Genomic DNA, 13,148 nt, shown 5'->3' with positions numbered 1-13,148 from the left:
GTATTATGTGTTTATATAAATCATAATTTCCAAATGTAACTTAATTTATGAAAATTTGTATAAGTAAATTACACTGAAAGTAATAGGGAAAATTAACTTTTATAGAGTCAAGTTAAAACTCAATGACTTTTAACTTTAACTTTTCCTTAAAATTTTTATTTAGACATTCTTAACCATCATTGAATAAAAAAGTAAACTTTACACTTTATGTATAAAGCACAGATATAAACAGAGTACCTAAATATATATAATGTTAATTAAGTGATCATGAGGGGATCAATTAGGAAAAGAATTCTGTACCAGAGCTCTGGAGGTAAGGGGAGGGAAGGCAAAAATGGGAAAAAAATGGTTGAGAACCACTGCCTAAACCCATGTAGAGAGTGCATGAAGAAAGCAAAAACAGAAGTAGAAAGTAATGTGGAGACATTCAGAAAATGGAAACTAGTATGTTCCCTATTTAAGGACTATGCACAAAGCAAGGTCTTCAGAGAACCTAGAGACCAAGACTTAGAGTCACCCACCTCAGCCAGCCCAGCAGCATCTGCAACATCCCCAATGGCCTTGCCCTTGTCTGTACTGATGGCCCTGGTGGGGCTCAGCTGCATGTCCATCTGCTCTCTGGGCTGTGATCTGCCTCAGACCCATGGCCTGGGTAACAGGAGGGCCCTGAGACTCCTGGCACAAATGGGGAGAATCTCTCCTCTCTCCTGCCTGGAGGACAGAAATGACTTCAGATTCCCCCAGGAGGAGTTTGATGGCAACCAGTTCCAGAAGGCTCAAGCCATCTCTGTCCTCCATGAGATGATCCAGCAGATCTTCAACCTCTTCAGCACAAAGGACTCATCTGATGCCTGGGATCAGACCCTCCTAGACAAATTCTGCACTGGACTCTATCAGCAGCTGGATGAGCTGGAGGCCTGTCTGATGCAGGACGTGGGAGTGGAAGAGACTCCCGTGATGAATGAGGACTCCATCCTGGCTGTGAGGAAATACTTCCAAAGAATCACTGTCTACCTGAAAGAGAAGAAATACAGCCCTTGTGCCTGGGAGGTTGTCAGGGCAGAAATCATGAAATCCATGTCTTCATCAACAAAATTACAAGAAAGATTAAGTAAGGAATGAGGCTGCTCCAACACGGAGATTATTCTCATTGACTAATATGCTATCTCATACTCTCACAAATCTGCTCTTTCAAACTCTCATTTTCACTATAATGAGATGCAAATTGAATTAAAATTTTCAAATGTTTTCAGGAGTATTAAGCAACATCATCTTCAATTCTATACGCAGTAGTTCATTATACATAAATATGCTAATGGATTTATTCATGTATCTATTTCAATATTTATTTACTTAAGTATTGATAAGGTGAAATTATTTTGTTCCTATATAAAGTGCACCTTTACATTGTGGTTAATATAAAAATTTATGTTCTTTATATTTATTTAATTTATATTTTGCTTTGTTCATTAAATGTTTACTATAAAAACTTCCTGTATTTGTTTATTCTTTAAAAAAGAAACACCAAGCCCAATTGTGCAATCCAATTAAAGAAGATAGTACAACTCATTTATCCATCATTGTTATATTCAAGTTATAAGTAAAAATTGCCTTTCTGTGAGCCAGGTTGTATGTTGTCCTCAAGATATAGAGGTACACCTAACAATTACACCTGCTCGTGTTTTGTGCATTTGATTTTTTATAAGGAAAATAACTTTAAAAAGGTAATCATAATAGTATGTGTCAAGTTAATTGCTATAATGAGAAGAAGGAAAAACTGTTGAAATTCAGCAGAAGCTGGAGTGAGGCATATCAGGAAATAAATAAAAATAAGTAGATATCCTCCACAGTTAACTGATGGACATCTATGTGCAAATGTCCTATGCAGTTGGGTACCTGAGCCTGCAATTGACAAGCTGTTCTGTAGACTGAAAGGCTGGGAATAGAAGTAGTTACGTGGAAAGAGTTTAGAAAATAAGAAAAAGACTTAATTTTCTGACATTCACCTTAAAGGAAGAGAAGAGACACAAAGGAAATAGTTGGAATGACAGTACATTAGAAGGACGAGAGAGAATGTTTATAAGAGTGGATTTGAAAGACTAAAACTGCTAAAAGCATCAATGAATGCATTCATGTAAAATGTGGTTTGAAACTGCGCACTATGTCAGGAGAATGGATGGCTTTGGCAATCTTAGTGAGAAGTGGTTTGGTAGAATTGTTCAGCTGAAATTGTACTGGAGTAGGTGGCAGGGCAAATTAGTGAAGAGAAGTTAGTGACAATATGTATGAAAATAATTTTATAGCTTTGCCTTCTGAAAGCTGGAGGAGAGAAATGGGGTGGGACCTGGAAAACAATGTGGATTAATTTTTTCTCTTCACAGTGTTCACTTGTTTGAAATATATTTGTGTCCAGACAGAGTTTGTGAATTTGATGTATTGAAAATCATATTGATATATTTAGTATTTTATTTACTTTAAATCATGACCTATTAAATTATTTACAAAGATAATTTATCATTATTTTAATTGATAGTATGTTGAATGTCAGTAAGCTGCTCTGTGGATCGAAACCATCCACTGCAGTGGGAAAATGGATGGAATTGGTGACTTCAGTAAGAAAGGTGTGGTAGAATTAATGAGCACAAACCAAACTGGGGTAGGTGGAAGGGTGAGGAACAGAAGAGGACTTTCACTGTGTGTTTTTTATCTAGGCAGTCACTTTACTTCTTTCACTTTCATCATATTCAGACTTGCATTTGTTTTCCTTTTGCTTCAACATATCCAAATGCAAAGACAGAATTCTAAAAAAGTCCGGAGAAAGACAAATATGAGGTATTATAAAATATTATAATAGTTTATAGATATTATAAAATACTTATATTAAAATATATTAAGATATTATAAATATTATATTAAGATATTATAAAATAATAGTACAAGCTTTTTACATTTCTGTTTTCAATTCCCCATTGAGGTACTAAACTCAAGATGAAATAGAAAGTAATTCAGCAGCAATAAGACAGTCCTAGCAACAAAAAAAAAAAGAGAGAGAGAAAAAACTAAACTAAAAAGAATGTATAAAAATTGAAAGACAATGAAACCTGTAATGAAAAGTAGAGCAATTTTATCTCACATCAGTCATATATTGAGCCTCACTGCCCTGTACTTTCACTGTGAGACTGAGAATGATGAACCATGAAGCTCAATCAGACATACTGACTGAAATATCTAGGGACAGTTAGTATTACTTAAATATAAATTTCTGATGGTAGAAAAATCATCATGGAATCGCCTATGGCCAGCTCAGAAACTTGAAGCACAATAAACATTCAACAGTTTAATGAATTGAACCCAACATAGAAATCAGCATTTGACAAAATAATATTTCTTTCGCTACTAAAGATAATTTTTTTAAAAAACAAGATAATTTACCCAACCTCCTGTATAATAGTGTGTTATTTTTATGTCTATATATATTTATGATATGCTTGCTGGTTCTGATGCCTGCCATAATCCCCTTCCTCCCTGCTTACTGGACCTCATTCTTTCACTCCTCTATCACAATAGTTTCCTCCCCAGTGTAGAAATCCCAGTGGGCTCTCCTCATTCACTCCTCATTAACTTGCACTGCCCATTCATGCAGCTGCTTCCTCTTCCATTGTGGTTTCTGGCTGTCAATTTTCTCTTGAGAGTACCAGGCCATCGGTTGAAAGCAGAAGTTGAGTGAAAGTTTTAGGTTTTTCAGAAACTCCCCTATGTAAGGCTCTTTTTTCCACCCTCCTGGTATACACTTTTGGAAATGACAGAATGCCCCTGTTACAATGAGGTAGCAAAAAGGAAATATAAGGCAGGGTCCATTTTACCCTGGGGCTATAAAATATTTACAGAGAATGAGAGCCACCTTCTGGCCAAGATGAACATAGCGAAACACCACGTCCATGGAGAACAGGCTTTTTTTTTTACATACAGTATTTTGTCCTCCTGCAGATTTTACTCCAGGGGTAAAATGAGTTCTTAGAAAGAACTGACTGTAATGTTGTCCAGATTATTTGACCATTTTAAATCTGCCTTTTTTTTTTTTTTTGCTGTTGAGATGTTTGAGTTCTTTGTATATTCTAATAATCCCCTGTGGGATGAGTAGTTTCCAAATATTTTCTCTCATTCTACAGCTTGTCTTTTCACTCTGTGGATTGTTTCCTTTGCTGTGTAGAAACTTTTTAGTTTGACAAAATCCCATTTATTTATTTTTGCTTTTCTTGCCTCTGCTTTTGAGGTCTTATTCATAAAATCATTTCCCAAACCAATGTCCAGAAGAGTTTCCCCTGTGTTATTTTCTGGTAGTTTTATTGTTTTGGGTCTTAATATTACATCTTTCATCCATTTTGAGCTGACGTTTTTGTAGGGTGAGAGGTAGGGATATAGTTCCATTCTTCTGAATAGCTATATCCAGTTTTCCCACCACAATTTATTGAAGAGATCGTCATTTTCCCAATGAATGTTCCTAGCACCTTTGTCAAAATCAGTTGACTGTAGACATGTGGATTAATTTCTGGGTTCTCTATTCTGTTCAATTGGTCTGTGTGTCTGTTTTTATACCAGTACTGTGCTGTTTTAGTTATTATAAGTTTGTAGTATATTTTGAAATGTAGTAGTGTGATCCCTCCAGCTATATTCTTAATGCTCAGGATTGCCTTGGCTATTCATGACCTTTTGTGGTTCCATACAAATGTTAGATTTTTTTTTCTATTTCTGTGAAGAATGTCATTGGCATTTTGGTAGGAATTGCACTGAATCTGTAGACTGCTTTGAGTAGTATTGTCATTGTAACATTAATTTTTATGATCCTTGAGCATAGGATGTAGTTCTATTTGTATATTCTGCAATTTCTATCATCAGGATTTTGTAGATTTGCTTGGAGAGGTCTTTCACCACTTTGGTTAAATTTATTCATAGGTGTTTTACTCTATTTTTTGTAGCTATTGTAAATAGAATTGCCTTCTTTTTTTTTTTTTTTTAGCTAGTTTGTTGTCTGTGTATCAAAACACTACTGATTTTTTGTATGTTAATTTTGTATTCTGCAACTTTCCTGAATTTGTTATCAGGTCTAAGAGGTTGTTGCCAGAATCTTCAGGTTTTTCTATATGTAAGATCATGTCGTCTACAAACAGGGACAATCTGACTTCCTCTTTTCCAATTTGGTTGCCGGGTGCCAGCATCCTGGGACTGAGAAACAGCCCACGGACTCACTGCCCCTGGCAGACGCATCCCCGGGACACCTAAGTAACTGTGCACCCATGTCCCAGACCTAACTTAATATTTTTAAAGACTTTATAACAGTGGATGGTCCATAATAAGCATGCAATAAAATTCAGTGTTATTTTTTCATATCATGATTATTATTAATACCCAGATTAAGAGCACAATCTGTGGAGACCATCTAATACCCTCTCTCTTCATTCTAAGTTCTGGAGGTAATATTTCCATTGCCTGAGTGGAGGCATTAACTTGGTAGAGTGCTCAGACAAGGCTACTATCCATTATCCTGCCAGAGAGGGTTGGTGCTCTAGCAACTGGGGTCTGGTTGTGTGTCTTTTAGGAGGTGGTTGGTGTGACTCCTTTTTCTCCTTAAACTGATCACATGTAGACATACAGTTAGAGAGAAGGAATAAATTCCAATGATGGATAGCACAGTAGGGTGACTATAGTTAACAACAATGCATTACATATTTCAAAATAGCTAGAAGACAGGATTTGGAACGTTCCCAACACAAAGAAATGATAAATTCTTGAGGTGATGGATGAGCTAAATACCCTGACTTGGTCATTACACATTCTATATATGTATTAAAATACCACACGTACCCCCTAAATGTGTACAAATATTATGTATCAATAACAAAATTTTTAGTTTTTAATATGCACTATAAAAATACAAAGGAATTTTCAAAATGTTGATTCAATGGAAGAAAGTCAGGTGCCTGGTCTGGCCAAGCTGAGGGCAGTCTGTTGACCCAGAAGTTGTTTTCATTTGCGCCTCTGGCAGAATCAGCTATTTCCTGGCCTTTGTGCACCTCAACATTGGCCTTCATTCTTCCCTCTGCCACAGCCCCTAGGCTCCGATTTGGCTGCATTGAATTTTGCTAACTTATACTTGGCCATTTGTCAGGGGAAAGTCAGTTCTCTTCTTTCATTTTCACGATATTTGCACTTACTATTTTTGTTTTTTCCTTTCTGCCCACAAACAGCTGTCGACTTTTGCTTTCTAGGAAAGTTGAAATGAGAAACTAAAAGCCTAAAACCCTAAACATGATAGAGAAATATGATGTGGTCTCTCTGCCTTTCCTTTCCTTTGCTTTCATTGTATTCTTTCGTCATGAATTAGACTGTAATGCAGGAGCAGCAAGACAAACCTTGCCCAGTAAACCACTACATGAAAAGAAGGTACAATAATTTCAAATGAAAAATCGCAAACAAGTAAAGGAAGGAAGCCTATTTTCCCTGACAGAATAGCCTGGACCACACTGCCCTGCCTTGTTAGAGTGAGTCAGAGGAACAAAGAACCCCAAGAGAATCATGCTGACTGGATCGACAACTGAAAGTTACTAGTTTCTGTATCATGCTTTTACTGAGATAGCGAGATACATCATCACTGACTCCCCTGTAGCCAGGTCAGAAAGGTCAAACATATCAAGAGCTCAATAATTTTAAGTATAGAAAAAGAAAAATAAGAACGATACTTGGGAAAAATAAAATAAAATAAAATGATTTGTTAGCTAAAGTCAAAATCACTGCAATTGAATAATTCTTCCACTTACTTAGACAAAACAAACTTTTGTTAGCAGCATCTGAGAGCTGTTAACACAGCTGATACCCGGGGACACGGCTCAGGACAGGAGACGGTCACCACTGAGAAGTAGAGTCCTTCACACGTCACTCTAGGGGCATGGGCCAGGGTCTTAGAGGATTCATTATTTTGACTCAAAGAAACAGACCCCTCCCCAGTAGAGGAGTTCTAAAGTTGTAAGGCTGCCTCAGGGAATGAGTCTGGAAGAGTCTGGGTTAAAAACATTGTCACTCTAGAGGAAAGGGGGTTAGTGGATATGGTGACTACCTCATGAGTGAGGTGCTGCTGGTAATATAAAATGATCTTGGGATTAGGATCTCCACACCCACATGTACCTGAAAAGAACCAGGATTCTTGTTAGGAGTACTAGCACAGCCTGAGGAGAACTCTATACTTCCAGTAAGAAAATGATGGGAAGAAAGAGCTCTGTCTATGTTAGTCCTGACTTTGTGGCCCCAGTGAAGCCTGGCCACATGGACCTGCATGAGTGTGTTCTAGAAAAAGGATAAATAGCAAAGACTCTCATTCACTAATAATATTTAGCCTCTGCTGTGAATGAAACAGTGAAAAAACCTCAATTCTTGTTTCTACAGGGTTTATTGCAAAGATGGTCTGGTAGATTCTCAACCAAATACAGAAACCCAGAGGGTTGAGGGAGCCTGCTTTCCTATGTTAAACATGCAGGGTAAAATGCAGCCTAGGATCAGGGCTAAAATTTTTCTTGTAACAACAAAAAGAAGTATATTTTTTCATAAAAAAGTATGTGGGTATTTGTATTCCTGCACATATTTCAGCCTTTAGGACAAAAATGTTTCTCATTTAATTGACAAATATTCATTTAGATTGTCATATCTCAAGTTTACAGTATAATATAAATTGTATAGCAAAAATCAAGGGCTTAGATTATTGGCATGTTCTTGGCTTAAATATAGAATATGTAAATGAAAACAAAAAGTGGAAGTAAAAGTTCGGAGACATGTTCGGAAAATGAAAACTATATGTTCCCTATTTAAGAGCCATGCACAGAAAGGATGTCTTCAGATAACCTAGAGTCCAAGCCTCACCCAGACCCCAGCTCAGCCAGGACAGCAGCCGCCTCACTTCCCAATGGCCCTTCTGCTCCCCCTACTGACGGCCCTGGTGATGTGCAGCTGCGGCCCTGTTGGGTCTCTGGGCTGTGACCTGCCTGAGAGCCAAGGTCGGCTTAGCAGGAAGACCTTGGTGCTTCTGGACCAAATGAGGAGAGTATCCACTTCCTTGTGTCTGGAGGACAGAAACGACTTCAGATTCCCCCGGGAGATGGTGAATGGCAGCCAGCTGCAGAAGGCCCAGGCCGTGTCTGTCCTCCACGAGATGCTCCAGCAGATCTTCAACCTCTTCGACACAGAGCGCTCCTCTGCTGCCTGGAACCCGAGCCTCCTGGTCAGACTGCGCAGTGGACTTCACCAGCAGCTGGAACACCTGGAGACCTGCTTGGTGCAGGTGACGGCGGAGGAAGACTCTGCCAGTGTGATGGAGAACCCTACACTGGCCTTGAGGAGGTACTTCTGGAGAATTCGTCTCTACCTGCAAGAGAAGAACTACAGTGACTGTGCCTGGGAAATTGTCAGAGTGGAAGTCATGAACTCCTTCTCTTCATCAACAAACTTGCAGGAAAAGTTAGGAAGTAGCAATGGAGACCTGGGGTCATCTTGAAATGGTTCTCAGTGACTAATCTGCCGTATCACACTTGCAGATATGTCTTTGGATATTTCAAATGACTCTTATTTGGATTTTAGTAACAGAACTTATTAAATTAATTCAGCCAATACTTTGTCAGCTTACATTTTAAGCAAATATGTGTTAAAAATATTTGCTCTAGAGTCATCAGTTCCTATGAGATGACAGCCTTAATGTTATTTATTGTTTGTTTCTTTGTATATTTATTTATATTTATATATTTATTTTTGCATCTTGTCATATTTATAATAGTGATGTATTTCATATAAAAATACATACTTTTACATTGTGTTAAAATTTATGACACATGTTTGCCTTTCCATTTTATTGAGTTGTATTTTTTATTTAATAAATTCCTATCAAAGAAAACATTTTTTTTCTAAAAAAATGTGCCTGGGAAGTTGTCAGAGTGGAAGTCATGAACTCCTTCTCTTCATCAACAAACTTGCAAGAAAAGTTAGGAAGTAGCAATGGAGACCTGGGGTCATCTTGAAATGGTTCTCAGTGACTAATCTGCCGTATCACACTTGCAGATATGTCTTTGGATATTTCAAATGACTCTTATTTGGATTTTAGTCACAGAACTTATTAAATTAATTCAGCCAATACTTTGTCAGCTTACGTTTTAAGCAAATATATGTTAAAAATATTTGCTCTACAGTCATCAGTTCCTATGAGATGACAGCCTTAATGTTATTTATTGTTAAAAATTTTTTTTTCTAAAAACATATTCCAAATCCTTATATTCTAAACCCAACTGAAGGATGGATGATAATATTCATTTACTTATTCATTCATTTCCTTCACATCATATGTATAAACTGATTATCAAAGTGTCAGATTGTGGAATTCTGTCAAGAAATAGAGGTCAATAAAAATAACACATTCCCTTCTGTGTAGAAACTTTCAGTTTTATGTGGAAAGAAACCTAAAAACATTACACTAATACTTCATTTATATGAAATACTACAAAAAGAAGTAAAGGAAAATGATGTTCACATACCAGTAATTTTAGGTATGAGTGATGCTGGGAAAAAAAGAAAAATAGAAGATATCCCTTCTCAGGTGCCTGGGAAACATGTGAGAGCAGATGTCTTATCGACAGTTGGGTATATGGGTCCAGAATTAATGACAAATACCATGGGTGGTGGTGTAATTTGGGATTCTTTATTGCATGTCTGGCAATAAAGGGCATGAAAATGGAGAAGTTTGGTGATGTCATCTGTAGGATGTCAAACTATATGATACCTGGGTCAGGAAGAAAGACGGTCACCTGTCACTACTTAATAAGCCACATTGACACTTGGGAAATTTGGGTAGTGCTTAGGTAATGGGAAGGAAGCTGGCAGATTATTTTGGGGACACTTGCAACCACCCAATAAAGGAATATCTTACTGACAGAAATAATCATGTCCTGCACAAGGGAAGTGAGTTAGGGAGAGTGAGAGGTCAGGACACATTGCCCTGTGCATATTGATCCACCTACACTCTCACTTCAGAACAGTGGTGTCACTAACCAGAGATGTGACAATTACCTTTGAGGTAAGATGGTGCTATGAATAAGATGAAAATAATTTTGCTTTTGGAATTTAAATCCCCACACCCATTGCACCTGAAAGTAATTAGGATTTGCACTAGGAATACTGGCAGCGACTGAAAGTGTCATTATGAATACTTTGTTAGAAAACAGTGGAAAGAAGCCTACATGTATTACACTCCTGGACACTTTGCCTAGGCCCAGGGGTTCCAGAAGTTGAAAACTAGTGTGTTCCTGATTTAAAGGCACACATAGTGAAATATATCCAGAACTTGAGGACCAAGACTCCCACACTACACCCCCAGCCAGGCCCGTGGCATCTTGAAGATTTCTACTAGCCTCTTTCATCTCTATGCCAATGGCCATAGTGATGATCTTCAGCATCTCTATCTGCTTCAGTGCTGTGAACTGCCTCACACCCATGGCCTGGGTAACAGGATTGAGCAAAGCTGAGAACAGCCCCTAGACCAGGAATGACTACTTTTCTCTGAGCCCATGCCCACCTTGAGCTACAGTCCTCCCATCACTTTGCTTCTCCTTTGCCCCATCCCTTAATCCATCTTGGCTGGGCTCAATGTAGCTAAGTTACATTTTCTCATTGTTTTTTCTTGATAGGATATTGCTTTGTTTTTCCATTTTTATCACATTTACATACACACTTGCTTTATTTTTGTCCCTATTCATTAGGATGAAAAAGGTGACAACCTTTGCTTTCCATGAACATGGAAATGGGAAAGACATCTGTTGGCTTGAACGCTATGCAAAAAAATTGTACAGCCCATTCACTTTATGATATTACAACCCATTTAGGATATTTAGGACAAATATAGATTCTGTTAGTTTGGTTAGAATCAACTAGGATTAGAAGCTCTGAAGGATTTTTTTGAAATTTGAACTTTCATGCAAAAAATTTGTTTAAAATCAAAGTGATGATGTTTTCTCAAGTGTATATTCTTACTGGGTACAATATTGCTCCCAAGGTTGTAGAAGTTAGTTCCTGGAGGTGGAAACAAATCTTAAATGTTATAATGTTTTGTGACCCTCCAAAGCTCAACCCTATCAGTGAAAACCTTATATATATTTTTTTCATTGAGTTGTTTGTATATCACATAAGAAGCACTGACATCGGGTTCATGGAATATACAAAATATATATATCTAAGATCAGTACTACAAACCTATGGTGAATGCAAGACTGTGATTGGAGGACTTTCTGAAATATACTAGATCTCAAAGTCATATCATGAGAGGTGGCCTCTACATACATATGTGCTGTCATTGGCTGTCTTGTGGATGTTGTTTTGTTTGACTGCACTTCTACCTGTTTTGTGGGTTTTGGGATTTAAATACAAATATTTTATAATTGATTTAATTCTCCTGAAGCTTTCAACACATCAATCATTGCATCAAGCAATGAAGAGAAAAAAATCATGACAACGTCTGGATAAGTATCTAGCAGGTAGTGAAGTTAAAAAATTTCTCATATGAAACAAAATTAAAAAAGTACACTAAAGGTAAACGTTGAAGAAATAATTTAAATTTTAATAGTCTTTAGTAGTTTTGAATAATGTTTAAGTATTTCATTACATTGGGTATTATTGTATATTTTTATAATTTGCTAATTTGCTTACATAATTTGGTGTACTGCCACTTATATAAGTAAATAAATTCCATTGAAGCCACTAAACAAATTTAGTTAGGAAGCTAAGTTAAAGATCAATAAATTTTAAATTTAATTTTAGACTTTTAGCTTAAAATTTTCATTTGGACATATTTAACCCTGCATTAAATAAAAAGATTCAACATTACACTTTATTATGTAAAAAGTGGAGATATATATATAGAGTACATAAATGCATACATAGTTTATCTGCATTATTAAATTTTTACGGGGGTTCAATGAAAAGGAATCTAAAAAGGCTCAGTGGTCAAGGGGTAGGGGAGAAAATAATGAAAAAAAAGTGGTAGAGAAACCGTCCTGACCAATGTACAAAGTCTATAAAGAAACCAAAAACAGAAGTAGAAAGTAATGTGGGCACATAAAGAAAATGGAAACTAGTATGTTCCCTATTTAAGGACTATGCACACAGCAAGGTCTTCAGAGAACCTAGAGACCAAGGCTCAGGGTCACCCACCTCAGCCAGCCCAGCAGCATCTGCAACATCCCCAATGGCCTCGCCCTTGTCTGTACTGATGGCCCTGGTGGGGCTCAGCTGCATGTCCATCTGCTCTCTGGGCTGTGATCTGCCTCAGACCCATGGCCTGGGTAACAGGAGGGCCCTGAGACTCCTGGCACAAATGAGGAGAATCTCTCCTCTCTCCTGCCTGGAGGACAGAAATGACTTCAGATTCCCCCAGGAGGAGTTTGATGGCAACCAGTTCCAGAAGGCTCAAGCCATCTCTGTCCTCCATGAGATGATCCAGCAGATCTTCAACCTCTTCAGCACAAAGGAGTCATCTGATGCCTGGGATCAGACCCTCCTAGACAAATTCTGCGCTGGACTCTATCAGCAGCTGGATGAGCTGGAGGCCTGTCTGATGCAGGACGTGGGAGTGGAAGAGACTCCCGTGATGAATGAGGACTCCATCCTGGCTGTGAGGAAATACTTCCAAAGAATCACTGTCTACCTGAAAGAGAAGAAATACAGCCCTTGTGCCTGGGAGGTTGTCAGGGCAGAAATCATGAAATCCTTGTCTTCATCAACAACCTTGCAAGAAAGATTAAGGAAAGAGAAATGAGATTGGTCCAAAATGGAAACTGTTCTCATTGACTAGAACATGATCTCACACTTTCATAAGTCCTGACAGTTCGAAGACTCTCATTTCTTCTATAACCATGACATGAGTTGAAACAAACTTTTTAAATATTTTCAGGAGTGTTAAGCAACATCGTTTTAAGCTCTGTAGGCACTAGTGGCTTACAGGAGACCATGGTGATGTATCTATTTATTATCTATTTAAATATTTATTTAACTATTTCTAAGATTTATATTATTTTTGTTGATATGTGTACCTTTAAACTGTGATTAATATAAAATGTCCTTTCTAT

The 13,148-nt window shown here is 37.5% G+C and overlaps 3 protein-coding genes across 3 annotated transcripts; all 3 read left to right on the top strand.

The window, feature by feature from the left end:
- The first annotated feature begins 555 nt into the window (after window positions 1-555).
- LOC123645754 (interferon alpha-5-like) lies at window positions 556-1,122 on the top strand. The gene has a single exon (XM_045562201.1). The coding sequence runs from the start codon at window positions 556-558 to the stop codon at window positions 1,120-1,122; it is 567 nt and encodes a 188-aa protein (XP_045418157.1).
- Window positions 1,123-7,951: 6,829 nt separating this feature from the next.
- LOC123646250 (interferon omega-1-like) lies at window positions 7,952-8,539 on the top strand. The gene has a single exon (XM_045563019.1). The coding sequence runs from the start codon at window positions 7,952-7,954 to the stop codon at window positions 8,537-8,539; it is 588 nt and encodes a 195-aa protein (XP_045418975.1).
- Window positions 8,540-12,268: 3,729 nt separating this feature from the next.
- Window positions 12,269-12,838, top strand: LOC123645758 (interferon alpha-10-like). Its single transcript, XM_045562206.1, has one exon. The coding sequence runs from the start codon at window positions 12,269-12,271 to the stop codon at window positions 12,836-12,838; it is 570 nt and encodes a 189-aa protein (XP_045418162.1).
- Window positions 12,839-13,148: the final 310 nt, after the last annotated feature.

The sequence above is a fragment of the Lemur catta genome, chromosome 10, assembly GCF_020740605.2.
Source record: "Lemur catta isolate mLemCat1 chromosome 10, mLemCat1.pri, whole genome shotgun sequence".
NCBI classification, from domain to species: Eukaryota; Metazoa; Chordata; class Mammalia; order Primates; family Lemuridae; genus Lemur; species Lemur catta.
This window is presented reverse-complemented; position numbering and strand designations above follow the sequence as displayed.

Bases quoted from the DNA above. Each gene is read 5' to 3' on its own strand.
- LOC123646250 (XM_045563019.1), top strand. From the start codon at position 7,952: ATGGCCCTTCTGCTCCCCCTACTGACGGCCCTGGTGATGTGCAGCTGC.
- LOC123645754 (XM_045562201.1), top strand. From the start codon at position 556: ATGGCCTTGCCCTTGTCTGTACTGATGGCCCTGGTGGGGCTCAGCTGC.
- LOC123645758 (XM_045562206.1), top strand. From the start codon at position 12,269: ATGGCCTCGCCCTTGTCTGTACTGATGGCCCTGGTGGGGCTCAGCTGC.